Source organism: Euprymna scolopes, chromosome 28 (assembly GCF_053919585.1).
Source record: "Euprymna scolopes isolate OS-2025 chromosome 28, ASM5391958v1, whole genome shotgun sequence".
NCBI classification, from domain to species: domain Eukaryota; kingdom Metazoa; phylum Mollusca; class Cephalopoda; order Sepiida; family Sepiolidae; genus Euprymna; species Euprymna scolopes.
The window spans coordinates 92,531,376-92,557,706 of record NC_136509.1 but is presented as its reverse complement, the minus strand read 5'-3'; the positions used below and the strand labels follow the sequence as shown (position 1 = coordinate 92,557,706).

Genomic DNA, 26,331 nt, shown 5'->3' with positions numbered 1-26,331 from the left:
GTCAGTCAGACAACAACGTAGTGATCGGCAGTGGTAGAAATCAAGTATAATTTTATTATTTAAGGGGACGGCTCAACAAGAACTTGTTTACATTGGGCTTGAAACTGACCATGTTATAGTAAGCTGGAAAGCAGACCCACAGTACAGAGTTCAACAGGCGGGCAATTCTAGGAAAGGAGCTCTTTTTATGGAATTTGTATTTAGATTTAGGCACAGATAGGAAGTAGGGGAAATTGTTGACAGTGGTTGTAGTTAGACGAGTGCTTGTTGTGAAAGTTTTGCAAGGGAAGGGAACCATAGATTGAAGCTTAGTTGAGCACTTGCCATGAAAATAATGATAAAGCAGAGGTAGACTCGCAACGGCTCTTCTGTTGGAAAGAAGTCGCAAAGGGGAGAAAAGGACATCGCCCACTAGATTTCGAAGGCAGTTTTTAACCGTGTCAAGGTAAGAAAGGATGCTCTGAGCAGTTCCTGTCCAGATACTTTTATTATTGAAACAATTGCTTAGTTTGAGTTTCATGTGCATTTATCATGTGCATTGAAAAAAATCACTATTTATAAGGTTGTTGTTGGTAATTTTGAAACAGGGCATTCAGTTCATAGTCACGAATGCAGTCAATGGCGACAACATAATTGAGAGAAATCTGGAAACAAGAATAAAATCAATGAATAAGTAAAAGGACAACTGATTTATTCATAAATTAATTCACTCCGTTTTGAGGGTTTTTGGGGGGGGAGGAAGTCATCTATCATTTTCATTATATAAATTTCATTTTTATAGGAAATTTGAATATTTTTGCTTATTCTTTGGATTCTTTGAACTATTGTTCTCACCTCGTGTGTTATTTGCATAACGTTTCAGTTGATGTAACCTTTGACCTTCTTCAGGTGTATCTTGCTGAATTCAGGAGAATCTTTCTGTCAAACTCGGGGACTCTTTCTGCCGAACTCGGGGACTCTTTCTATCGAACTCGGGAAATTTTTCTCTCAAACTCAGGAAATCTTTCTGTCAATCTCGTGGAATCTTTCTCTCAAACTCGGGAATTTACATGGAATTTTTTGAATGGAACCCTTTACCTAATTCAGAAAGGTAGAATGTTCTCATTCTGTCGACCATGATTAGGTAGAAATCCTAAGTAATTCAGAATTAATTTAGAGTGTTGCCCGCACTGAGCATTAAACCTTCAACTTCCAGAAGAGTGGCACTTAAAATTGAATTTACCAAGTACTTTATCCACTAAGCCATGGTCCTTGCAAGATCTACAAGATACACCTGAAGAAGGTCAGACGTTACACCAACTGAAACATACTGAAAATAACGCTCAAGATGGAAACAGTTGTCCAAAGAATCAAAATAATATGAACGATCCCTCCTCATCTAAAAAATTCAGAAACATAATTTGCTTTTTTCATCGTCATTTTCATTGGACCATCTGGTTTAAATGCTGGCATTTGTTGGACAGCTTTTATAAATTGACTTTGAAATTAACCAATCTTTGGTTTTTATGTTATATCACTTTTTTCAAGACTAAATATAAGTTATACATACTATGAAGCGTTTTCTTTTTTTTTTTAACTTTAAAAATGGACAAAAGATTTTGGTTACCTTATATATATAAACTAGCCTGCGTGCCCGGAGTTGCCCGGGTGTTTGGAAGTGTGTGTTGAGCAAAAAAAAAAAAGTGATAGTAGGCAGACAGCAGGTTTGAACCCATACTGCAAAGGAGGAAAAGAATGTGGAAAAAAACTTGACATCTTTGCTATTGCACCCATCGCCAAACCGAAAGTGGCAAAGGTTTAAATTAAGGCTAGACAGTCAAGAAGAGGGGATGACTTTCAAAAATATCGGCAAAAAAAGCGACCCTTCCTTGTAGAAAAGTTTCCAGTTGAGAGTGATGGAATTAATGTTTTTGGCCAATTTTTCAATATTTGTCATCCGAAGGGTCGAGCTTAAAAATAATACAGATCTCGTGAAAATCCATCGCCTCTGTCAAAAGTTTCAGGCAGACATACATACATACATACATACATACATACATACATTTAAACAGACAGGTGAGATTTATATTATAAACTAGCAGGAAGTGCCTGGCGTTTCCCGAGTGTTTCGAGGTTTGTGTGTTGGAAAAAAAAAAAAACGGCCGGGTGTTTGGAGGTGTAAAAAAAAAAAAAAAGTTTTAGTAGGAAGGTAGGATTGAACCCCGAAGCCTTGACGCGAAGGTGGAAATGAAAGGGGAAAAAAGCCAGACACCTAACCATCTCGGCCACGAGGGGAGAGGAATTGATAAGCGTGTTAAAATAAGGTTTATAAAGTAAAATATACAGGTGCGAGGAAGTGGTGTGATGTTTGACCTAGTTTTGCGCTGCAAGCCAGCCACCTCATCATTCGCTTTTCGAAGACACGGCGAGCTGGTAAAATTCGGGCAAATAAAATACACACGCGACCCCTGTTGTTAAGTCGTAGGTATTATCATTTAGACGTTTTATAAAAAGTGTTAAGAATGAGCGACCCCCCCCCCCCAGAAAGCTGACGAAAAAGCCTTTTGCAGACATACACAAAAAGTGAACATACATACATTCACACACACATTTTGCCTTTTATATATATATAGATGACAAAAGTGTATATTCCAAATTTCAAGATATTGACCATCTTACCATTTATCTCTTTAAGTATGTTGAAATGTACGGTTTTTGACAGCACCTGTTTCGTAGCGTAAAATCATTCATGTAATTATTATGTCAATTTTGGAATTTATTCCGCCCTTAACTCATTAGAAGCAAAGGAACTTATCAACTTTCAGAACAAAATAAAGGAATATGGGCATCATTACAAAATCCAAAATTGGAAGAGGAGCTTCAATAATTTTTTTAACTTGTTATGCCATCTTTGAAGAGGGATTCCACGGAATAAGAAATATATTTAATAAACAAATGTTTTGATGAAGCTGATACTTTTCTGCATAGCGCAAAAAATTAAATTTTTGACCCAATGACATGCATCAAATATGAGTTTACTAGCATTTCTGTGAAAAAAGTGTCCATTGTATTTTAAATATAAAACTGATCCAAATGAGATAAATTAATAAGTACTAATAAAAAATCGATAAGTAATATTGTGCTACATAGTTCAATACGAACAATAACATTACATTGTAAGAGACAATCTTTAATTTACTCTTTCAGTCCAGCATCTTGGCAGGCAATGTTTATTTTTTGCCCTTTTTCTTTCAAATATTTCCTTTTTTATGCAACATTACAGGGACTTCTTTTTTCAGTGAAAAACTGCTTAACATAGAAATTACTATAAGTTCCTTTCTCACACCATTATAACAATGATCATATATTATTATTATATTCAAAACTGAGGCTACATCAAGGGAATGTAATTCTCATATTCTTGTCCTGGGTTGCCAGATTGTCCGTTTAATGCTAGATTTCACAAATTTACCTTTGTTGGAGTAGTTTCCTATTCCAAAATTGTATTTGGTATTTATCAAAGCATAACGTATGGACTAACTAAGAAAGGAACAAGCAGAATATTATATATGTGTGTGTGTGTGTGTGTGTGTGTGTGTGTGTGAATGAAAATTTGAAATTAAATTCTGTAAATTTAAAAATTTATGACAAATTTATTATTCAATAAGGAATACAAAAAATTTAAAGATTTTCCTTAATCCATGGATTTTCAATAAATGGCTCCATTAACGGAAATGTTTTTAGTAAAATAATGTTTGTAAAGCAGTCATGAATTTTGCTATTTATCATATAGATTGAAAAACTAAAAAGCTTGCATGAAAAGCCCGAAAGAAATGGCAAATATTAAAGAAGTATATTTTCCATGGTGTTGCTAGATTCAATGAAGAAAAACAGAGGCATACTAATAAGAACTAAGGTAATGAAGAAAAGTATAATCCAGAATCAAACGGAGTGTTTTTGATGTTCAAATGTATGCATATGAAGCAATCCATAAAACGGGATAAAGTTTTTGATGTTCAAATGTATGCATATGAAGAAATCCATAAAACGGGATAAATTTTTGATGTTCAAATGTATGCATATGAAGCAATTCATAAAACGCAATAAAGTAAAAATCCATTGCAAATTGTAATATTTCAACAAGTGTACTGTACGAAAGATTTTTTTGAAAAGTTTCTTAGATAATTTTTAATGAAATTTTTTATACAATTAATATATATTAAAAAGTATTGAAATATTAAAATTATGATAAAATATAGGTCACTAGAAAAAACTCGGTAGGGTCCCATCAAATATATATATATATATATATATATATATATATATATATATATATATATATATATATATATATATATATATATATATATATATATATATATATATATATATATATATGTATATATATGTATGTATATATATGGCACAATCACGTTGACACACCGGTTCTCGCCAGATCACCAAAGTTAAGCAATGTTGAGCCTGGCCAGTACCAGATGGGTGACAATTTTGGGAAGGCTACGCGCTGTATGTACTGCACCGAGTTGTAGAAATTTCCAGGTTGGTATCTGGAGGCACATTAATTCACTGGGAGTGATGCACTCCCAGTCTTAGTTAAGATATGCATCTAGGAGAAGGTAACTCTGATGTAAAAAAAAAATGCGTTGTACTGTGTGCTTTGTCTTGTGGCAGTCATCTGCACCGACAAGGATTAGCAGTAATAGCAAAAAGTGTTGTCGGTTCTACACAAAGCCTCCACCACTATAAACAAGTCATCTGTGTGGATTTCCGAAGAACTTGGTTGTTGTGGCGGAACCTCATACATCAAAATCGACAGGAGAGTCCATCCTATTAAATATATATGGTAATCTCCAAAAATACCGTTAGGGCTTACAACATGGCCGCCAGAAGAGTCACGTGATCCGGTTGATCCAAAACATGAATCGTGCAAATGGAAAACGCAGCCTTGAAGGCAAACTTTGACAAACAATCACAATTTGTTTGTATTTAATTTTTTGTTGATATAATGTTGTTATAAAATACTTTTTATAAACACTGTTTTAACTAAAAACAACCTAAGATTGTTTCTCAAAGTTTGCCTATTTTTATAACAACATTATATCAACAAAAAATTAAATACAAACAAATTGTGATTGTTTGTCAAAGTTTGCCTTCAAGGCTGCGTTTTCCATTTGCACGATTCATGTTTTGGATCAACCGGATCACGTGACTCTTCTGGCGGCCATGTTGTAAGCCCTAACGGTATTTTTGGAGATTACCATATATATACATCAAAATCGACAGGAGAGTCCATCCTATTAAATATATATATATATATATATATATATATATATATATATATATATATATATATATGTATATTTAATTGCATTTCAACATGATTTTTTACTTACTGATATGACTTACTTAGATGCTGTCAATATTAACTTCAAATATCAGAAATTTCGAACAAACTTTTACAGAATCTGAATGAGCAGCAAGCGAAACTGAAAAAGAAAGAACAAACTCTTTCTGAACTGAAAAGCCAATTATCGCAATATCAAACCGAGAAAGTATCGCTTCAACAAAATTTAAAAGATGCCGAAAACACGCTGAAAACAGCATCAAGGTAAGAATTCTACCAATTTATTCTTTTTCTTCTTCTTTACTTTATATTTCCCTTGTTTTCATTACTCAAAACTATTTTATGGCATTTATCTCTATTTTAATAAAAATGTATGACCACTGCTTGTGTGTGTTTCTTGATTCTACCTGACTGATACATTTTTTTCATTCAAATATTTATTGAAATCAAAAAATGCAATTGTCTAAAGTACTAAAGCAAATTTTTAAAAATCCTGTTTTTTTTTTTTTTTTAAATAATTACAAAATTTAGTCAGTCACAGTGCATTTAAGTTTATTCATATACAAGTCAGCCATTTTAATCTTTTGTCCGTAGTTATTTTGTGATCCTTCAAAGTGTGAAAGGAATTTGGAAATTTTTAAATTGTCAAATAGAAAGTCATTTCTAGCCTAAAAAATTATTTTATTAAAAACACTGTTAATTCTTGCAGAATAATAGCTTTATTAGATACAAGCTGTGCCTCCTCGGCATTGCCCGGGATGCAGCAAATTTAATTTAGTTAATTTTTTGTTTTTGTTTGCACATTTTTTTAACTTAAAGAAGACAATTCCTATAACATTCTTCAATTTAAAATGAGTTATCCCCCTTGCCGATTTTTATTTTGAAGTGATTATTTAAAAATGTTTCATATCTGGCTTTGGGTTAAGTAATTTTTAAATGAATTATTACAAAAAACATTACATCGCTAATAAATTGACTCATCAGAAACCAAGCTTGAGTTATCAGCTTAACTGCTATTTGGGTTTTACTTTGAAAATCTGACAAAGTTATTTTATATGTAAGATGCATATATATTTATTTATTTTTGAAAATTCTACATAATAGCCTTGAATTACTGGTTTTAAGGCGCTAGTGAACCGCCTTTGCCCCTTCTTTTAGTTAGTATAAATAGTTTTGACAGGCTTAGTAGCTAAACCACGCAAGAAGGCCAAGAGCTTGACTTGGTTGTCAGAGCCAATTCAAGACGCACACCATAAGGGCATTTTTTAGGGCGAGGGAGCTTATCCCCACTACCACACTCAGTTGTGACAACCTGTGAAACCAAATGAAACATTTTTAAATAATCACCTAAAAATAAAAATCAGCAAGGAGTGTAACATTTTAAATTGAAGAATCTAATAGTATTTGTCTTTCTGTCGTACTTGAGAATCTGAATGGAATTTCTAACAAAACCCTTTATTTAATTCATAAGGGTAGCATGCTCTCATTCCATCAGCCATGATTGAGTAGAAATTTTAAGCAATTCACAGGTGTATTCTTAGTATCGTCTGCACTAAAAAATGAATCTTCAACCTCCACTAACAGATAAAGTACTAAGTAAAAGTTCAGTCCTAGAGACACTCTTCTAGGGGGTTAAAGGTTTAATCCTCAATTCTCAGTAAGGGTGATACTAAGAATACAATTGTGAATAGCTTAGTACTTTTACCCCATTATGACTGACTGAATGAGAATTTACTATGTAACTTCACAAAGGAAGAGAGACAGACCCAATCAAAAAAAACAAATTGTTATCGCCCGCGGCAGTATGACTGCGACAACCGTCAAGTCAACTGAACAACAAACATAAACCGAACGCTTCATCTACGCAGCTCCACATAAGCAATACCTGAAAATATTTTGTTCTAAATCCTCGGCTTAACGTTCACAGGGAATATAAGTTGAAACAGATACATTGAGAGTATTGCCAAGGCTGCTGTGAAGGAGAGACGCTGCGAGCCTATCTTTGTTTTATCGTTATTTCCATGGCAGGTGCTCGTCTGAGCTCCAATCTCTGGTCCCTCCATCGCCAATCTTTCACGATAAACACCCGTCTAGCTGAAACCACTGTCAATAATTTTCCCCACTCTTTATCTGTGCCTAATTCAAAACGTAGATTTCATGAACAAAGCTTCTTTCTTAGAACTGCACGCCTGTGGAACTCTCTACCGCTTGCCTGTTTCCCTCCTGACTTCAACATGGATGTCTTCAAGTCCAACATAAACAAATTCCTAATGAACCGCCCCCTTAAGTAATGACACTTTATCAAATCTCCAATACTAATGAATACTGCAACACTATCCCATTGATTACTGTACACAAAATAACCCTTATCCCCGAGTGGCTTCTGGGCCTTGATAATTGGTGACCTCCATCTAAAAAAAAAAAAACCTGGGCTCTCTCTACCGTGCTAGAAAACTACTTATGCCTGAAAGTATCCTGTATCTCTATAAAAGCCACCATTTGCCCATGTATGGAGTACTGCTGTCACATTTGGGCTGATGCATCTGCTACTAGTCTCTCGCTCCTGGACAGGGTTCAAAAGAGTCACTAACCTGATAGGTCCTGAACTGTCATCTAAGCTTCAGCCCCTGTCCCATTGATGAAATGTTGCACCTCTCTGCCTGTTTTACAAGTATTTTAATGGCCGATGCCCTGACGAACTACAAGCCCTTGTACCCCCTCAACGAAAATACCCCCCCAACAATCCCGACAAGCAGTGAAGTCCCACTCCTACACAGTAGAGATCTCTAGATGTAAGAAAGCCTTCTACACTCTAATAGCTTCTTACCCAGAACTGCTAGACTTTGGAATTCTCTTCCAGGTTCCTGCTTCCCAAACTGTACTGACATGTAGAAGTTCAAGTGTAATGTGAACAGACATCTTGCTGCCCAACTCCCTACATAGTACCTCTGCAACTTGGGTCCCTGATAGTAGCCCCCTACATCAAAGTGGCAATGTGCCTTGTTTAGGATGAAAATGTAATAAAAAAATTTTTTTAATACTGCACAATTTCAAACACTTGTGTTGACACAATCTGGCACCGTTTCAAACAATTTCGTCGACATGACCAGACACGATCCCAAACAATTCTGTCAAAACTACCCAACACACTACCAGAGAAACCTTGGCAGTTATTCGCTGGATGACTCTGGTGTGGTCTTTTTGTATCTCTTAGACAAACTTATTTTCGCAGTAAGTAGGTCTGACTAAAACACTGACACACAATTCTTGAGCGTTTCTGCACATGCTTGTCACATATTACATTAATTAAATGAAGAGTTCTGTTTGAAATTCCGTGTAAGTTTCTGAGTTTAACGGAAAGATTTCCAAGTTCAACAAGATACATCTGAAGAAGATCGAAGGTTACAATGGCTGAAATGTTATGAGAATAACGTTGAAGATAAAAACAGTAGTTCAAAGAATTCCAATAATACGAGAAGAATTTTATCAAGAATAATCTACACAATTTTATTTTAACCAAATAAGAAACAAACAAAAAAAAAACCTCACTTTTTGATTTCGGGGGATGTCATGATGTCTGCAGTTATATACAACCTTAAAAATGCTTCTTTCTTTCTTTCTTTCTTTATAAGAAATAAGAAGACTTGTAATTAGATAAATATATATAAAATTTCTCTTTTGTTCTTTTTTATACTCAAAACGGAAACAAATGTTGAAGAAGATAAGCCGGGATTTTATCATCATTGTCTGATTTCATCACAAATATTTTTTTTATGATAAAAAAATAAATAAAAATGATTGAATTTCTTTTTCAAATTATCAAATCTTGTTTTTCTTTCCTTTTTTTTTTTTCTTTTTTTTTTTTAGAGATAAAATTGCTCTCCAGAAATATCTGAAATCTGTCCAAGAAACCTTCAATCAGGTATGACCTTTACTGTTTTCATTTCATTATTCTCTTACTTAGTTAAAGGAATGTTTTTGCTTTTAGATAATTAAAAGGTAGTAGACATTTTTAATGCTAGAATTCATTTTTTTATTATTTTTATTTACTACAAACAAGAAATATTGCTACTGAAACATAAAGGGACACTCAGATGTAAGGGGCCAGTGTGAATTAGGGGGTCATATTTATAAGGACATCCTAAGTGAGGAGTTGTGCAGCAAGATGTTTGTTCATATTACATTTATATTTTTGCATGTTGGTACAGATAGGAGAATAGGGTACGGAGAGGTATTTCCAAAAACTAACAATTACAGGAAAGAAACTATTAGAGTAGAAAGTTTTCTTGCATCTGGGGACTTCTACAGTGAAGGGGTGGGATTGTGCTGATTGTCTAGTCAGTCAGGAATATTTACATCAAGGGAACAGCAGTGCAGCAAGCTCATTGGATCACATTTAAGTAAAGTACTTGTAAAACAAGCACAAGGATGTAATATTGTGGCGATGGGACAGAGGTTGAAGCTTGGTAGATAGTATGAGATTTATTAGAAACTTTTTTTTATCCTATCTAAGATAGAGAGATTGGTGGTTGGTGCACCAGCCCAGATGTGACAATAATACTCTATACATGAATGAATGTTGGCTTTGTAGAAATATAGGATACTGGCAGGTGTGAGAAATTTTCTATCACAGTAGAGAGAACCAACTCTATTTGCAGCAGTCATGGCAATGTTTTCTATGCATTTGTTCCAATTCACGTTACCTGTAAATGTTAAGCCAAACAGTTAAGATGATAGACTCTTGGTTGTTGAAAAGGAAAGGAGTTTTGTGAAAAAAGTTATGTTTGAAGGCTATGGCAATGCAGTCTTATAGGAGAACACCATTGAATACGAGACAAGGAAGTAAAAAGAATAATAACAATATTGAATGATTTTAATAATTTTTCAATTGGGAAATATTTATTTACCAACATAACGTGTCGCACCAGGATGTTAATGTGGTGTAAAGTTCCCAAATTTTTGGAGTACACCTCATTTTTAAGTGAAAAAAAAAATATATCCAATCACTCGCTGTAGGCATTTATGTTTATGTTGCAAGTCAAGAGTGAAATTATGCAGTCAGACAGGTTTGCATTCTGTTTAAATTATTTCTGAAATATAATAAATTGTAATATAATAATATAACAACATGTATCTACAAATTGATACTACCTTTAACGTCTATATTCGATAGTAAGGCCCCACCTTGCGGGCCTTGGGGAGTGTGGAGCCACCCTTTAATTGTCATTGCTCCCAAATCCACTTGTTAGGGTCCCAACTATGGGTTAAATAGAATCTGACTTTAAAAAAATATATATACTCCATTAAAAACCGTTCCTCAAAATAACTAGATTCGGCATTAAATAACCTGAAAAAGGTTGATATGCCGTAAAACAAAAACAACCAACCAACCTTTAACGTATGTAATGAAATAACAACCCCCAACAAATACGACGATCTTGGGCTGCTGGGACGACAAAATCTACAATCTAGCAAGACTTGTTAACTATTATGACATTCGGTCTTCTTGCTTTATTTACTGAACGTGATTAAGAACGTCCAGTTCTGGTTCTATCATTGTTTGTAATAACCTTGAATGTTTATAATCTTGAATGTTCTTATCAGCTTCCACTAAACTATTGTAAGGTTATCATTTCTTTAGCATTGCACACCTAACTTCTTTTTTGTTTGTTTGTTTTGTTTTTGTTTTTTGTTTTTTTCGGGTCAAATGATAAGATTTTGTTTGCTTCTATGATTTTATGGAGTATCAACTCTTTTTCGAGTTTCCAATCATTTTGATCAAAGTTGTATGCTTCAAGTTCTGGATATCTTGTCGTTGAGCTAATGCGAACGATGGATTGCTATTTCTCAAGTCATAATTGTCACTCATGCCAGTCAAAGCACTATCGCCTTCAATGCTGTGTAATTGTCTGCAGTGTAAACAGGACAGAGGCTATCCCAAACAATCAGTTGTAAAAAGACATCCGAGACAATATGTTTTTTTTTAATTTTATAATGGAGTCATTGAGAATAAGGGTTACTGAGAATCAGGTTGTCGATGAAACAACACTATAATGATCAGTAGTGGTGGAAAGTAGAATTTAATTATTTTAGAGGAACACACAAGAACTTGTTTACATTAGACTTGAAAACAAGTACATTGATGTCAGTGATATAGTGCTCCATGAGCGGACAGTTCTAGGAAAGAAACTTTGTTCATGGAATTTGTGTTTAGTTTTAAGCAAAGATGGGGAAATTGTTGACAGTTGTTGGAGATGGATGGGTGCTTGTTGTCAATATTTTATATTGACAATGAGTACTCATCTATCTCCAACAACTGTTGAAGATAGATGGGTTCAATCTATGGTCCCCTGGGCTGGGACCATAGATTGAAGCAGCAGTATTCCATTTTAGGTTGTGTTTGGCTCTTATACAGGTAGAGGATTGCATTGGAAGTGAGATACCTTCTCAAATGATCCAACCATTTTTCCAGTTAGTATTACAGTATGGTAGTCTTCAAGTCTAATGTAAACAAGTTCTTGTTGAAACGTCCCCTTAAATAATCAAAGTCTACCCAACTTACACCATTAACAAGTACTACCAACTCTTATCCCCGAGTGGTCTTTGGGCCTTGATAAGTGGTGACTCCTTTGTAAAAAAAAAAAAAAAAAAAATTCTCAAGAGTTTTACATTTGATAACAGAATGAGTTTTTGCAACTCTGCGATACTCATGTGATTAAATAGTTTATGATCATTAATGAAATGCATGATTCTAAGGGTGACATTCTTGCGAAGTCATTTTGTATTTTTTATTAAATGTTTTCTCTGCTGCAGAGTACCCATTAATGCTCATGTTCATTCATAAACGTCGTCCATCTTTGATTTTGTCTACCTTTTAACCAGTTTCCTTGTATTTATGTCATTAACACATATTTAGCATAACTTTGCATTTTATATGTAATGCATATCTTTGAATATTTATTCGTAGTGCAAGTGCATGTTTTGTAAATTCATTTCTTTTGTGTTCTGTGTCTGAATTTTTTAGATAAGGATTGATATTTGGATTATCCGGACTATTGTTTTCATCTTAAGTGTTATTAGCACACCATTTTGGTTGATGTAACCTCCAAACTTCTTCAGGTGTATCTTGTCAGGTTTGGAATTTCGAATGGAGTTTTTTAATCCACAGGGATAGCATGTCCTCATTCTGTCAGTCATGACCGCGTAGAAGTCTAAAGTAAAGTGCAATTGTATTAGTATCGCCTGCACTGAGGATTGAACCTTCAACCTCCAGAAGGGTGTCATATAGAATTGAATTTTATTTCATCTAGCGAGGTTAACCGGCGTTGCCTGGATGTAGAGAGGTTTTATGGTAAGGGTATTGATCGACGGACCCCTAAAAAAAATATAATAGCGGTGAGTATCTATGCAAGCGCAAAAAAAAGGTAGTAAGCAAGCAGGCAGGAAGACGAAAAGGAAGTGAAAAAAATAGCAAACAGTTTTGTGGTCGCACCCAGTGTGATATACAATGTTGCCACCGTTCAAATTAAGGTTAGTCATTGCAGGGTGTATGATAACGTTGTAAAAATGTCAACGAAAAAAGTGATCCCTCCTTATCAAAAACGGCTCAGTTGAGGGTGAAAGAATTAGTCTCTCGGACGGCAAATATCCAAAAATTGGCCAAAAAGGCCAATTTTGGGATATTTGCCGGCCGAGAGACTGAGCTTTCAAACGATACCAATTTTGTCAGTGTTGGTCGTGTGTGTTGGAAGTTTTAGCGAGACATACATATATACATACATACATACATACATACATACAGGTGAGATTTACATAATAGAAGAAGATGCCACAGATCCTAGACTAAATCAAATATCGATTTGTGAGATGTGGTGCTGTAGCACTCTACCTTTGAGATTCTGGCTGAGTTTTCATTATACGTCTAATTTAATTTATTTTTTTTATTGTATATATTATAATAATTACACACGGTAAAGAGATTTTAAAACATCGATTTCCATATTTATTTCAGCAAATTAAGTGTATTTAATATATGTAGTTTGCGTAAACGAATAGAAAAATTGGTTTTTAAAATCTCTTTACTGTGTTTACTCATAATAATATAACGTAAATAGTGAATTGCAAACGAAATAAAATTAATCGATTACAATTTTGTGGTAAAAGAAACAAAGTTGTTTAACAGGTTGCCATCGATTTATAAGTTACTAGCAGGGGGTACCCGGCGTTGCCCGGGTGTTTGGAGGTGTGTGTGGTTTTGGGTAAATCAAAACAAAAGAATAATAAAAAATCGTTGCCTGGGTGTTTGTGTCGGGACGGGGGGGGGGGTTAAAATAAAAATAAAAAGTTTTGGTAGGTAAGTATGAAGGATTGAACCCAAAGCCTTGAAGCGAAGTTGGAAATTAAAGTGTGAAAAAAAAACGTGCGACGTTAACCACTGGGCCACCAAGAAATAGTAACGGAAACATGTTTGAATTTATTTAAGTATTAAGAATTGGCAAGTGCCCATACTTAATGACTTAATGAGGTCAACTTTTACTGCGGGGCAGTATTCTATTTACTGCAGGGCAGCTTTTTTATTTTTTTTGTTGTTTCCCCAAGATATTGGGAGGGGGGATCAGCTCCTCATAAAAAAGGGATTGTCCAAATTGAATAGCAATTGTCTGATATAAGGAGAAACTCCACATTGATCAAAGCTGATTGCTTTTGGACGTTCCCGGCGATCGCACGGGGAATGATGTCTTAAGCTTCGTTTCGCTTTTATTATACGAAAAAGCCCAATCCACACGCGACGATCGAAAAAAGTGGAATATTTAGCTTTTCAAACTCTGGCAAATCAAATAGACAGGCGACCCCCATTGTTAACTCATAGATATTATCATTTATACGTGATATAAAAAGTTTTAGGAAGGAGTGAGCCAACCGATCGCTTCTCGGAAAAAAGCCTTTCTCGGACATACACAAAAAGCGAACATATATGCACACATTTTCGCTTTTATATATATAGATTTACACTTTGTGAACAGAATGGACATTTTTATACTGTATATATTTCCTGTTGAGCACACCACCCTTTCGCCTCTCCACATTCGCTGGTGATGAGGAGAAAACATACAGTTTAGACAAAGCTCACGATGTTGACGTGTCTGGCCTGTGTGGGCGCATTTTTTTTTTTTTTCAACAGTTAAGGGACTAGGTCAGGTACATTCTTAGACAATTCATGGCGACATGTTAGAATCGGGTAAAATGGAACAGAAATGAATCTATCATTTTTTTTTTTGTAATCCTTTTTCGCCCAAAACAATGCATATTGCCACTTGGAACGTAACGAGCTACTGTTAAAGACCATGTCTAGCAGCAGGGGGCTGTTGGGAGTTGGGCAGTGAGATGTCTGTTCGCATTACAGGGTGGAACGATAAAATTATCGCCCTAGAAAAGACATGATACCTTTTTCGATTTTCTTTTTTTGTTGAAGATCATCTACTAAATTAACCAGTTGTGTACAAACCCCAAGAGTGGTAGGAGCCTTCCATCATGTGTGAAAGTGACAAAATGTTCAACAAGCGAGATCGGAGATGCGCCGCTGTACAACTCATGCTCTCTACCGATCCAAGTTATGACAAGAGGATCATTGCCAGCACCCTCAAAATGCATCGCTGAATTGCCACAAATAACAAGGACATGCACAAGATGATGAAAACATAGTTTTCAGCCATAGTTATTGTCTTTGGTGTGGTTTCAAGTGAGGGCCACATCATGCCACCTCACATCTTCTAAGTTGGCCTGAAAGTCAACACCAAAGTATATCTGGATGTGCTGAAGAGTGTGGTGATCTACTGATGTAATCAGGTGACTGCTGCCAAGCCCTGGGTGTGGCAGCAGGACTCAGCGCCAGACCACAAGTCCAAAGAGACCTAGGCTTAGCTTCAGAAAGAGTACTACGACTCTGTACCCTTCTGTCACTGCCTCCCTCCTCCCCTTGACCTGAACCCGCTGGACTACTTCGTTTGGTCATACATTGAGAACATCACCAACATGACCTCTCACACCACCAAAGCCAGCCTAATCGCCGAGTATTCGCCAAGCTCCTGCCGGCACTTGTGGAAAAGGCATGCTTCCAGTTCCAGACCTGTATCGAGGCGGTGATTGATGCTGAAGGCGGCTACATTGAATAGATGTCAGCTCCACTACATAATCAAGTTACCTGAATTGATTTTTTCAATAAAAGTTTTAAAATAAAGCTGTAATGTTGTTTTCTTTAGGGGAACAATTTTATCATTCCACCCATAAATTTAAACTTCTGCAGTTTAGTACATCCAGGGAAGTAGGAGATGGGGAACAAATTCCAAAGTAAAATGAGTAAAGAAACTTTTAGAGTAGAAGACTTTCCGGCATCTAGGGATCTTAACAGTAAAAGGGTGGGATTTTGCTGCTTGCCGAGTTAGAAGTATGTACATCAGAGGGTACAAGAGCTGTGAGTTCATCAGAGCACATTTCATAAAAGTACTTGCAAAACAAGCACAAGGATGCCACATTAATAGCCCTGTTTGCTAACAGGACTACCCAGTGTTGCCTGGATAACAAAATAGATGAGTTAAGAAAACTAATATTTTTCTTTTAAAAATTAATATTTTTCTTTTAAAAACTAATATTTTTCTTTTTAAATTTTTTGTTTCTCTCTATCTCTCTCTTTATTAGTAACTTTGTCATAGATCAGCTTTGTTTTTATCGCAAAGATGAAATTACTATAATTTATTGTTTTAGCAGATGTTTTTAATCAAAAGATGTTTTTTACGAGTAGTTAATTAGGAAGAAAAATAATGATATGAATAACATTTTCAAATTAAAAAATAAATTATTACTAGTGAATATCGAAAACTGTATCTTATTAAATATTTTCCCGGTGTTTATGGATTTATGTTTCATTTTACTACAGTTGAAGTTCTCAGAAATCAATGGGGCTACCATTTGATATCTTTATGAGATATAAAGCTATTCGAATATTTCGTTAATGTTCTCCTTTACTTCCAAACACTGAGTTACTAAAGAAGTTGAGAACATAATTTTCCTTTCCGCAGTTAACGATTTTAAATATGTTAAAGTATATCTTTCTTGTGATCACTTGATTCTGCTAGATTCCGAGACGATATCTCGTGGAGTATCCAGCTTTGCGCTGTTACTTGAGGTAGCATCACTTGACGAACGTGAACTATTCCTCAGTTTTTGGTTAGCAATACCAAGGAGATCTTATTTGGGCTGCAAATACTATTATTTTGAATAGTTAATCAGGGTTTACGTCTAGGGAAAAGTATCCTCATGCAAGGTTTTCCTGCCAAACCGAGATTAGTGTCTGGCAAGCATTCAAGTTTTTTCCAGAAGGCATTCAAGTTTTTTCCAAAAGGCATTCAAGTTTTTTCCAGAAGGCATTCAAGTTTTTTCCAAAAGGCATTCAAGTTTTTTCCAAAAGGCATTCAAGTTTTTTCCAGAAGGCATTCAAGTTTTTTCCAGAAGGCATTCAAGTTTTTTCCAGAAGGCATTCAAGTTTTTTCCAGAAGGCATTCAAGTTTTTTCCAGAAGGCATTCAAGTTTTTTCCAGAAGGCATTCAAGTTTTTTCCAAAAGGCATTCAAGTTTTTTCCAAAAGGCATTCAAGTTTTTTCCAAAAGGCATTCAAGTTTTTTCCAGAAGGCATTCAAGTTTTTTCCAGTAGGCATTCAAGTTTTCTCCAGTAGGCATTCAAGTTTTCTCCAGTAGGCATTCAAGTTTTCTCCAAAAGGCATTCAAGTTTTCTCCAGAAGGCATTCAAGTTTTCTCCAGAAGGCATTCAAGTTTTCTCCAGAAGGCATTCAAGTTTTCTCCAGAAGGCATTCAAGTTTTCTCCAGAAGGCATTCAAGTTTTCTCCAGTAGGCATTCAAGTTTCCTCCAGTAGGCATTCAAGTTTCCTCCAGAAGGCATTCAAGTTTTCTCCAGTAGGCATTCAAGTTTTCTCCAAAAGGCATTCAAGTTTTCTCCAGAAGGCATTCAAGTTTTCTCCAAAAGGCATTCAAGTTTTCTCCAGAAGGCATTCAAGTTTTCTCCAGTAGGCATTCAAGTTTTCTCTGGAAAGAGGGGGAATAGATGTGACTAAGGAAGCAAAAACTCTGCCATCCTCATCCAAATATAGCTCTTTAAAAAAAGATATTAAACATAAAAACCGATTAAATTGATAAAAAATAAAATTTTTGTTTTTTAAAAACACACAGCAATATTTATTATATCTGATTGATAAAACATTTTTTATGTTACTCGATTTATTCAGACTACTGGTCTCATCTTCAGGGCTACTTTTACAACGTTACTTTTCGTGTATTCTCCGACCTTCTTTAAGTGTATATCTTGTCAAACTAAAGAGTTTTTTCTCTCAAACTCAGGAATTTGCCCGGAATGTCGAACAGAACTCTTTATTTAATTAATCCACAAAGATGGCATACTTTCTTTCCATCAGCTAAGTAATTCGCAATTGTATACTGAGTGCTGCCCACACTGAAGATTGAACCTTCAACCTCCAAAAGAGCGTAATTTACAATTGAATTTTACCAAGTATTTTATCCATTATGCCACAGGGTCACACGGGTTTTGCAGATTCCTGAGTTAGGCAGCAAGACTCCTGAGTTCGACAAAATACCCCTGAAGAAGGTCGGAGGTTACATCGACTGAAACATTGTGAATATAACACTCAAGATGAGAAAAATAGTCCAAAAAATCCAGATAAGGCGAATAATCGACACTCATCTCAAAAATTCAGAAACGCGAAACATTTTAATTATTTATCTTTTGTTATTAAAATTATTGATGAGAACATAATAGGGAACATATTGACTTTACTTAATAAGAAATTGTTTGAAATTGTAAATCCATTTTTTTTTTTTCCAGATTCAAGAAGAATTAAATAACCAGAAACCAACTGATCCTTGTTCATCGCTGCCTTTGTTACTGAAAGCGCATCATATCCCAACACATATTAGCAAATCAGCTCCGGAGCTCATAGCTTGTCAGGTATGTGTGGTCACATACTAATAAAATGGTCACAATGTACGCTATATGTCATTTCCAAAAGAATAGTTGGAAACAACTTATATACCATGCATTATAACCAAGTAATCCCTACAGCCACCTACCTTGAAAATGCTGCTGTGAAACCTGACATAGTTATATGGAATAAGTTAGAGGGAGAGATGCAACCTTGGTTGAAGTGAGTGTCCTTAATGGTGGCGGTCTGAACAGAGCTGAAAGGGAGAAACAGACCAAATATCAAGGTCTCATGTATGATATGAAAAGAAACTGGAATCTTAGGGAAATATCAATCATACCAGTTATTATTTGTGCCACAGGGCTTATGAAGAAGAACCTGAAGTCCTACCTAACTAATATTCCTGGTGAACCAAATGCAAAAGAGATCCAGACAATTGCACTTAAGGGAACAGTGAGGATATTAAAAAGAGCTCTCGGTTGGTTTCAATAAAAAGCAAGGGAATGTTGGCAGCTGGTTTGGCTGCCCCGTACCCAGCGTTACAACCTTCAAAGAAAGAAAAAATAAAAATAAAAAAATTTCAGATTGTAATATCTTTAATTCACCACTTTGAATTCCTTTCTCATCATATTCGGTTTCATGTCCATTTTATATGCTATTGAACTAAAGCAGCACTAACTCTAGGCAGGTTGAACTGGCTTCCTCCAGAGGAGGAAGTTTCATGGGAGTATGAAATTCACAAGCGATTCCCAGTCCATGTATATCCTTATCAGGGAAGATGACATTAGGTTTTTACAGCTCTTGCAGGAAGGTGTCAACATCCTGCCACATACAGCGCCTAGTATTCCCAAATTAGTCACCCATCTGGTACTAACCAGGCTTAGTGTTGTTTAACTTTGGTGATCTACCGAGAACTGGTGTGTCAACGTGATAATGTTGTCTATTTTACATGTTGATATGCATTGGAAGGCTTTTAGAATTTAACTTTAAAAATAACCTATCTTTGGCAGGTTTTTATTTATATCTCTTTCCCTCGTGTTTATTTTTATCACTTCCTCATACGTTCAGTTCAGCCTTCTCTTGTGAACTGAACCTGCTATCTCAACTGTCGTACATCTACTAACACAAGAACTCTAATCCATTCTTTCCACGTGGCCATACCAACAAAGTCTCCTGTTTTGCATATATTTCCCTTTACTGGGAGTTTAATCTTTCTCCGAAATCATCAAACCTAAGCCCATCTTTAAGACTCGCATAACACATCCATAACATCATTCTCAGATAATTTCACCCCATGCAACACATGTCCTCAACCCTCACTGAACAGATTTTGCTTCAATACATGATTATGCTGTGCATATATGCCTGACGGGCTCTTCCCTTGCTTGGCAGCGATGATGCTCTGCTGGTTATTAATGGCAAAAGTTGTCTGCATTTCATCCACCTCTAACTCTTACTATAACGCCAGCACGAGTTTCTCTCTATATTCTAATCATATCACAGAATGAAGTAAACTTCTAAGCAATCTGATTGATTGAGTGATTACAAACAAAAACTGAAAATTGCAGTACTAGTGCTACCAGATTAGGCTGTCTGAAGATATTGGTTTCCTGAGACGAAATGCACCTAACATTGATGTTTTTTGTTTGTCTACTTTTTCAAAACTTCTGTTCTGCAAAACCAAAAACAAAAACAACAACCCACCTTTTCCCCCTTTTCCTTCTTCCTATTTCCCCTTTCTCTTTCTATCTCTCTCACTTTCTGACTGGTTTCTTAACTTAAAATGTACCAAACATTAATACTGTAACCCTTTTCCTTCTCCCATTACAAAACTCATTCATGTTCTGCAATACAGGGAACAAAAATTGATAAATTCCACTATAAAGCAACCAAACCAAACCAAACACTACAAACTATCGATTGAAGATACAAAGAGCTTGAAGAATAAAAACCTTCTACAAAATAACTGGATGCAACATGAATACTATTTCCAAAATAACTGAATTCGGCATTAAATAATATGAAAAGGGTTGATATGCCATAAAAAAAAAAAATAAATAATCTCTACAAATAAATATTTGAATATATAAAGAAATTGAAGCATAAAAATTGTTTCCAAAATAACTGGATTCGGCATTAAATAACACGAAAGGGTTGATATGCCGTAAAAAAAAAACAAAAAAAACTCTACAAATAAATATTTGAATATATAAAGAAATTGAAGCATAAAAATTGTTTCCAAAATAACTGGATTCGGCATTAAATAACACGAAAGGGTTGATATGCCATAAAAAAAACAAAAAAAACTCTACAAATAAATATTTGAATATATAAAGAAATTGAAGCATAAAAATTGTTTCCAAAATAACTGGATTCGGCATTAAATAACACGAAAGGGTTGATATGCCGTAAAAAAAAAACAAAAAAAACTCTACAAATAAATATTTGAATATATAAAGAAATTGAAGCATAAAAATTGTTTCCAAAATAACTGGACTCGGCATTAAATAACATGAAAAGGGTTGATATGCCGTAAAAAAAAAAAAAAATAAACTCTACAAATAAATATTTGAAGATATAAAGAAATTGAAGCATAAAAACTATTTCCAAAATAACTGGATTCGGCATTAAATAACTCAAAAAGGGTTGATATTCTGTAAAACAAAACATCCAAAAATTGCAATATAGACTTCATGGCTGGCACCACTGTGATCCCACTCATTCCCGGGCAATAACGGTCCTGGGTATGATCTTAAAAGATATCCATTGGTGAGGTCTCACTTGTAGGGGTTGTGGGGAATGTGGAGTTGTTCATTAGTTTCCATTGCTTCCGGGTCTACTTTGGCTTTGAATGGTAATAGCTGGTAGAGCATCTGGTGATACCAGATTAGGCTGTCTAAAGATATTGGCTACCTAACTAAAAATGGAGTAAATGTTGACGTTATTTTTCTTCTACAAAATAATCAAACCAAACACCATAAGAAAATATTTGAAGATATAAAGAACTTGAAGCATAAAAACTTTTTCCAAAATTACTGGATTTGGCATTTAAATAGTACAAAAATGGTTGATATGCCACTAAACACACACACACACACACACAATAAACTGGGTAATGGCAGGTGTTCTTGTTAGGCAAAACTATACTAACATTTCCTCGATTTTTTCTTTAACACTTTAATATATTTTTCATTTGATTTTGTTAACAGAATTTGGTGAAGATTTTTGTGGACTGTCAGCATCAAGCCAATCGCAAGATTTGTATCCAAGAAGACAATATTGCATCGATGAAGAAACATATTGCCTCTCTCAAGAAGGAATTCTGCAGGATTCTTGAAGACAAAGTAGAGAAATCTGTAAGAATTTTCAGTTCTGTAATATAATCAAAAAATGCCCACCTTGTCCACCAAGTTTCAGCCATGAATGTCCAACAGTCTTTGTTTTATTTTCATTCAGCAATAAGCACATCTGAATGTGGCATGCGAAATTGTCAATAATTCTGAAACTCTCTTAGTCCTGTTTTTGATTATGATGTTGCTTTTACAATCTGGAAAAGTCTGTTTGGATAAATATTGTCTTTGAGATAACCTCAAAAGTCTGTAGCGTTAAGGTTTCACACGTGAAACTAATTTAAAATCAAACCTACTAATGTGATGACTACCATAGTGACATGCCTATATCATTGAATGGGATAATCAAAGACTGTTGGATATTCATAACTGAAATTTGGTGGGCAATATACTGAAGTTTATTTGCATTGAGTATGGTTGAATTTGCAAAAAGGATCGTGAATTTTGTTAAAAATTTCATTAGAGTCATTTTTGGGGGATCACTGTCTATACTCCTATAAATTCTTTTTCTTTTGTGTGTATTGATATTCAGATTAAAAACACTTTTTTCTATTTATTTAAAAAGAAAATACAATTTTCTTATATATGGGTTGTGGAAATGCATTCACTAGCAAAAGATCTAGCTAATTTGCATATTCTTTTAAACATTCATTTTAATTCCCTATTAGTTGCTTCGGTTTTTTAATAGGATAATCATCTTTAGTTAAGTATTACGTGTAATTATATTCATGCAGATATTCTACATGATTTATACTTGCATAATATTTGCGAAAAAAGTTTATAGTAAACACAAAATTGTTTGCATATATATTTATGTATACGTATATATTTTTGTTAAACCAATCTATCTATATATCTATCTATCTATTTATCTATCTATAAAAGTGAACGTGTCTGTGTGTGTGTCTGTGTACATTTCCATACGCAATAACTCTGTCAATTTTTAGTCTACAGACTCGAAATTTTATATACAGGGTACTGAGATTTGGGAAAATCGATGTGATCGGTTTTTGGCAATTAAGGGGTCAAAGTTCAACGATTTAACCTTTGAGAACTCTACCAAACTCCTCCAACAATTTTGGGTGTATGCACTTGAAATTTTAGATATAGGTTCCTTGGACATGGATCTAACTTAATAACTTGATTTGAGCCCAAAACAATAAATGTTAAGGGGTCATAATAGGGGTCAAAGTTAAAAAAAAGTTTGACCTCTGCAGTCTCTTCCAAATTACTCAGACAATTTCTGGTCTAAATATTTGAAATTTTACATAAAGGGTATTCAGAGATAGGGCAAGCTTTTTCATCAGTTTGGGTCGAAAATTTTTAGTTACCAATATATAAATGTATGTATGTATGTCTGTTTGCATGTCTGCCTTAAACTTTCAATAGAGGCGATGAATTTTACCAAGATCAGTATCGTTTTAAAGTTTGACCTTTCATACGACAAATATCGAAAAAATGGCAAAAAACATTAATATCTTCCCCTTCAACTAGGCACTTTTCTACAGGGGGGAGGGGAGTTACTTTTTTTGCCGATATTTTTTAAAGTTATCCTCTTCTTTAAATTGTCCAGCCTTAATTTTAAAAAATGTTGCTTCCGGTTTGGCGGTGATCGTAACAGCATAAACGTTAGGTTTTACCCCGTTCTTTTCCTCCTTTGCGGTACGGGTTCGAACCTGCCTTCCTACTACTACTTTTTTTTTTTTTGCTCAACATACACATCCAAACACCCGGGCAACGCCGGGCAGAAATGCTAATATATATATATATATATATATATATATATATATATATATAAAATCTTGGAAGTTTTTTTGTATTGTGGTTCATATATATATATATATATATATATATAAAATAAAATAAAATTTTGGGCACATTAAAAATAGGCAAAAGTTATATCCATTGACTTAGAATGAGTGTTTTATGCCAAATTAATGATTGAATATGATTAAATTTATGCTAATTTTTACATTAAACACTAATCCAAATTAATCCCTAACTGCACATTAAGCAGATATCATAATACTTAGTTTACTGCACCTTATCGTAACAATGGTCCAGACAAAATTTTAGTCAGATCAGCCTAGTAGTTTTTGAGAAAAAGTGGAACAGAGAAATACACACACACACACACACACACACACACACACAGGTCGCAAAAAGAAAGTCTGCACTTGTAATTTTTTTAAAAACTGCAAATTTAAGCTAAATTTAATGTAACTGTTTAAACAAACTATACCTCATTTGATTGGCCTTTTATTCTTCTATAATTTTACCTGTTCATATTTGACTTTTAATTGAAATATTCTAGTGTTCACATCAATTTTAAAAAAATAACTTCAAATTGAGGAGGCAAAAAGAAAGTCCACACAGTGGAAAATTATTATTTAAATGCAACATTAGGATATCAATGCAACACAAATACAACAGGAATACAATGAACTAGTTAATATTTAGTAGCATAGCCCTTCTGCAATTTGACAGCCTGCAATCTTTTGGAAATTCCTTGAATTAGACTGCAGCAATACTCCAGGGAAAAGGCATCCTACTTTTCTTTAAATTTTTGTCCAAAGTTCTTCCAAATTTGAAATTTTATCTTTGCATAGCTGTTGCTTGATGTAATGCCATACATATTTGACAGGATTGAGGTCTGGAGATTGTGCAGGCCAATCCAATCCATTCATGCTCTTCCAGGAACTTCTTGACATTGCCAGCTGTGTGAATGGAAGTATTATCCTGCATGAAGATGGGATTATCATCCAAATTCCGACCAAAGTAGCATAGAAAATGTTCAGTCAACATATCAATGTACTTGGTCGAATTAAGTTGACCTTGCAAGTGAACTATAGGCCCTGGACCATTGGTACCAGAGGTGGAGATGGGACTAGTGCCACTCATGCCCGGTACGACCAATAACTTTGTCAATGTTATTCAAAATGGATTAAAAATCGTCCATTAATTTCAAGCAAACATACTTAGTCTGATCTCAATTAAATTATGTATCTATTTAAGTTTCAATAACTAAGTAGCCAAAAGTTCATAAATATATCTGGGAATAATACAACGATGCTGTTTTGAATGGATGGTCTTTGTCCGGCCACCGTCAGATCCATTGAACATCCCATAAAAGCGGCTACAATGTTGAACACGCGTAATCCATGCCATGCACAAGACTCCTCTCATAATAACAGTAATGTTAGAGAAATTTCGCTTTTTGCTGTAGCCAATGGCAAAATCAAGTCAAACTACCGTGCTCAAAAAATTGAGCACGGTAGTTTGTGACTGCTGACACCTGTCTTGGGAAGAGGGACCGAGAGAGGGAGAGAAAGAGATCTAAGACACATACATATGCATAAACACATGAAGAACGATTACTACTACTGCTGCAATATGTAGTAGTATGAATAGCTATGTGTAAACAGAACCACGCATATATATCAGATTGTAAATATCAGTGATGAAGTTATTATTTCATTAATTAATAAAGAAAATGTTTTGAATGAGAGTGAATTTGTTTTTTTTATTGTGGAATGTTTTTTTCGTGAATTTTGAATCATAGAAATCTACAAAAAATACGGGTTTTAAGTCATTTTGTATTAATACTAAGAAAACCCGTCAAACCAATGAACCTGTAATTTTTTTTCATAAAGGCCCTGTATGTAACTTTTTTTTGCTGCATCCGTCATTTCACAGCTATTATTCATCAATATTACCTTTTATTCTATGGGAAAATTTAATCGCCATTTTTGGAGAACATTACTTCAGTTGCCGAAAATATTTCAGTTGCTTCACTACATTCAATTTTATCATGGACTTTATTTACGAATTCTTTGTATCTTAGAATTTTTGGATAAAATTAAGATTTTCAATGTTCTCAGTGTTTCCACGGATAACTTCAACTGGTCAAGATATCATATGTTTCAAGATTCATCAGATGGAATTTACATTTTGGAAGTTCCCTGTATTTTGCGTATAACGTAATTTGGGCTAATTTTCCTGTGTTTCACGGGTAAGTAGATTATTCTCTAAAACATTAAAAAAAAAAGTTGTACGTACTACATGATCTGGATTTAAAATTAGATATAATGGAAATGGATATTGTGTTAGACTTGAAAAATAGATCGTTTGGCCAGAGAAATGTAGCCGAGAATCAAGAAATTATCAAAGTTGGGCGTCCAACTCCTTTATTGGTGAATAAGGTTAGAACTCGTTTGTTCTAATCCAAATGGTTTAATGACATTGACTGATTATGTGCGAGTAAATCTGAGGGAAAACTCTATTGTTGTCCTTGCTTTTCACGCCTAATTCAGGACAATCATGGACTGATGCTGGCAAGGTACGTTAGTCAATCTGTGCTATACAATGGAGAGTCACGCAATAGCAACTATGATGACTTACTTTGGGTCCACGGACCACGGGTTGGGAACTGAAGTTGACAGAGGGCGGGAGTAGCAATAATAGGCTAGAGTCACCACTGATTGGTACTAATAATGCCCCACACGGCGTTGAAACTGAGCATCTAGGATTAAATTCTTTGTCTTTCCTCCGATGGACGTACTGCCTACCATCACTGCCTAGCCTATTGAACTTGCTTTCGTTACTAAAAAAACACTTTTGATCAATATGAA

General features: G+C 34.7%; 1 protein-coding gene across 2 annotated transcripts in view; it reads left to right on the top strand.

The window, feature by feature from the left end:
• LOC145249736 (coiled-coil domain-containing protein 171-like) overlaps positions 1-26,331 on the top strand; it is a 282,316-nt gene that overhangs the window by 191,981 nt on the left and 64,004 nt on the right. For both annotated transcript variants that reach the window (XM_080111637.1, XM_080111638.1), the window contains 4 exons: positions 5,463-5,608; positions 9,212-9,266; positions 18,254-18,376; positions 21,560-21,706. In XM_080111637.1, the coding sequence (XP_079967763.1) occupies positions 5,463-5,608; positions 9,212-9,266; positions 18,254-18,376; positions 21,560-21,706 (471 nt within the window). The remainder of the gene's footprint in view (positions 1-5,462; positions 5,609-9,211; positions 9,267-18,253; positions 18,377-21,559; positions 21,707-26,331) is intronic.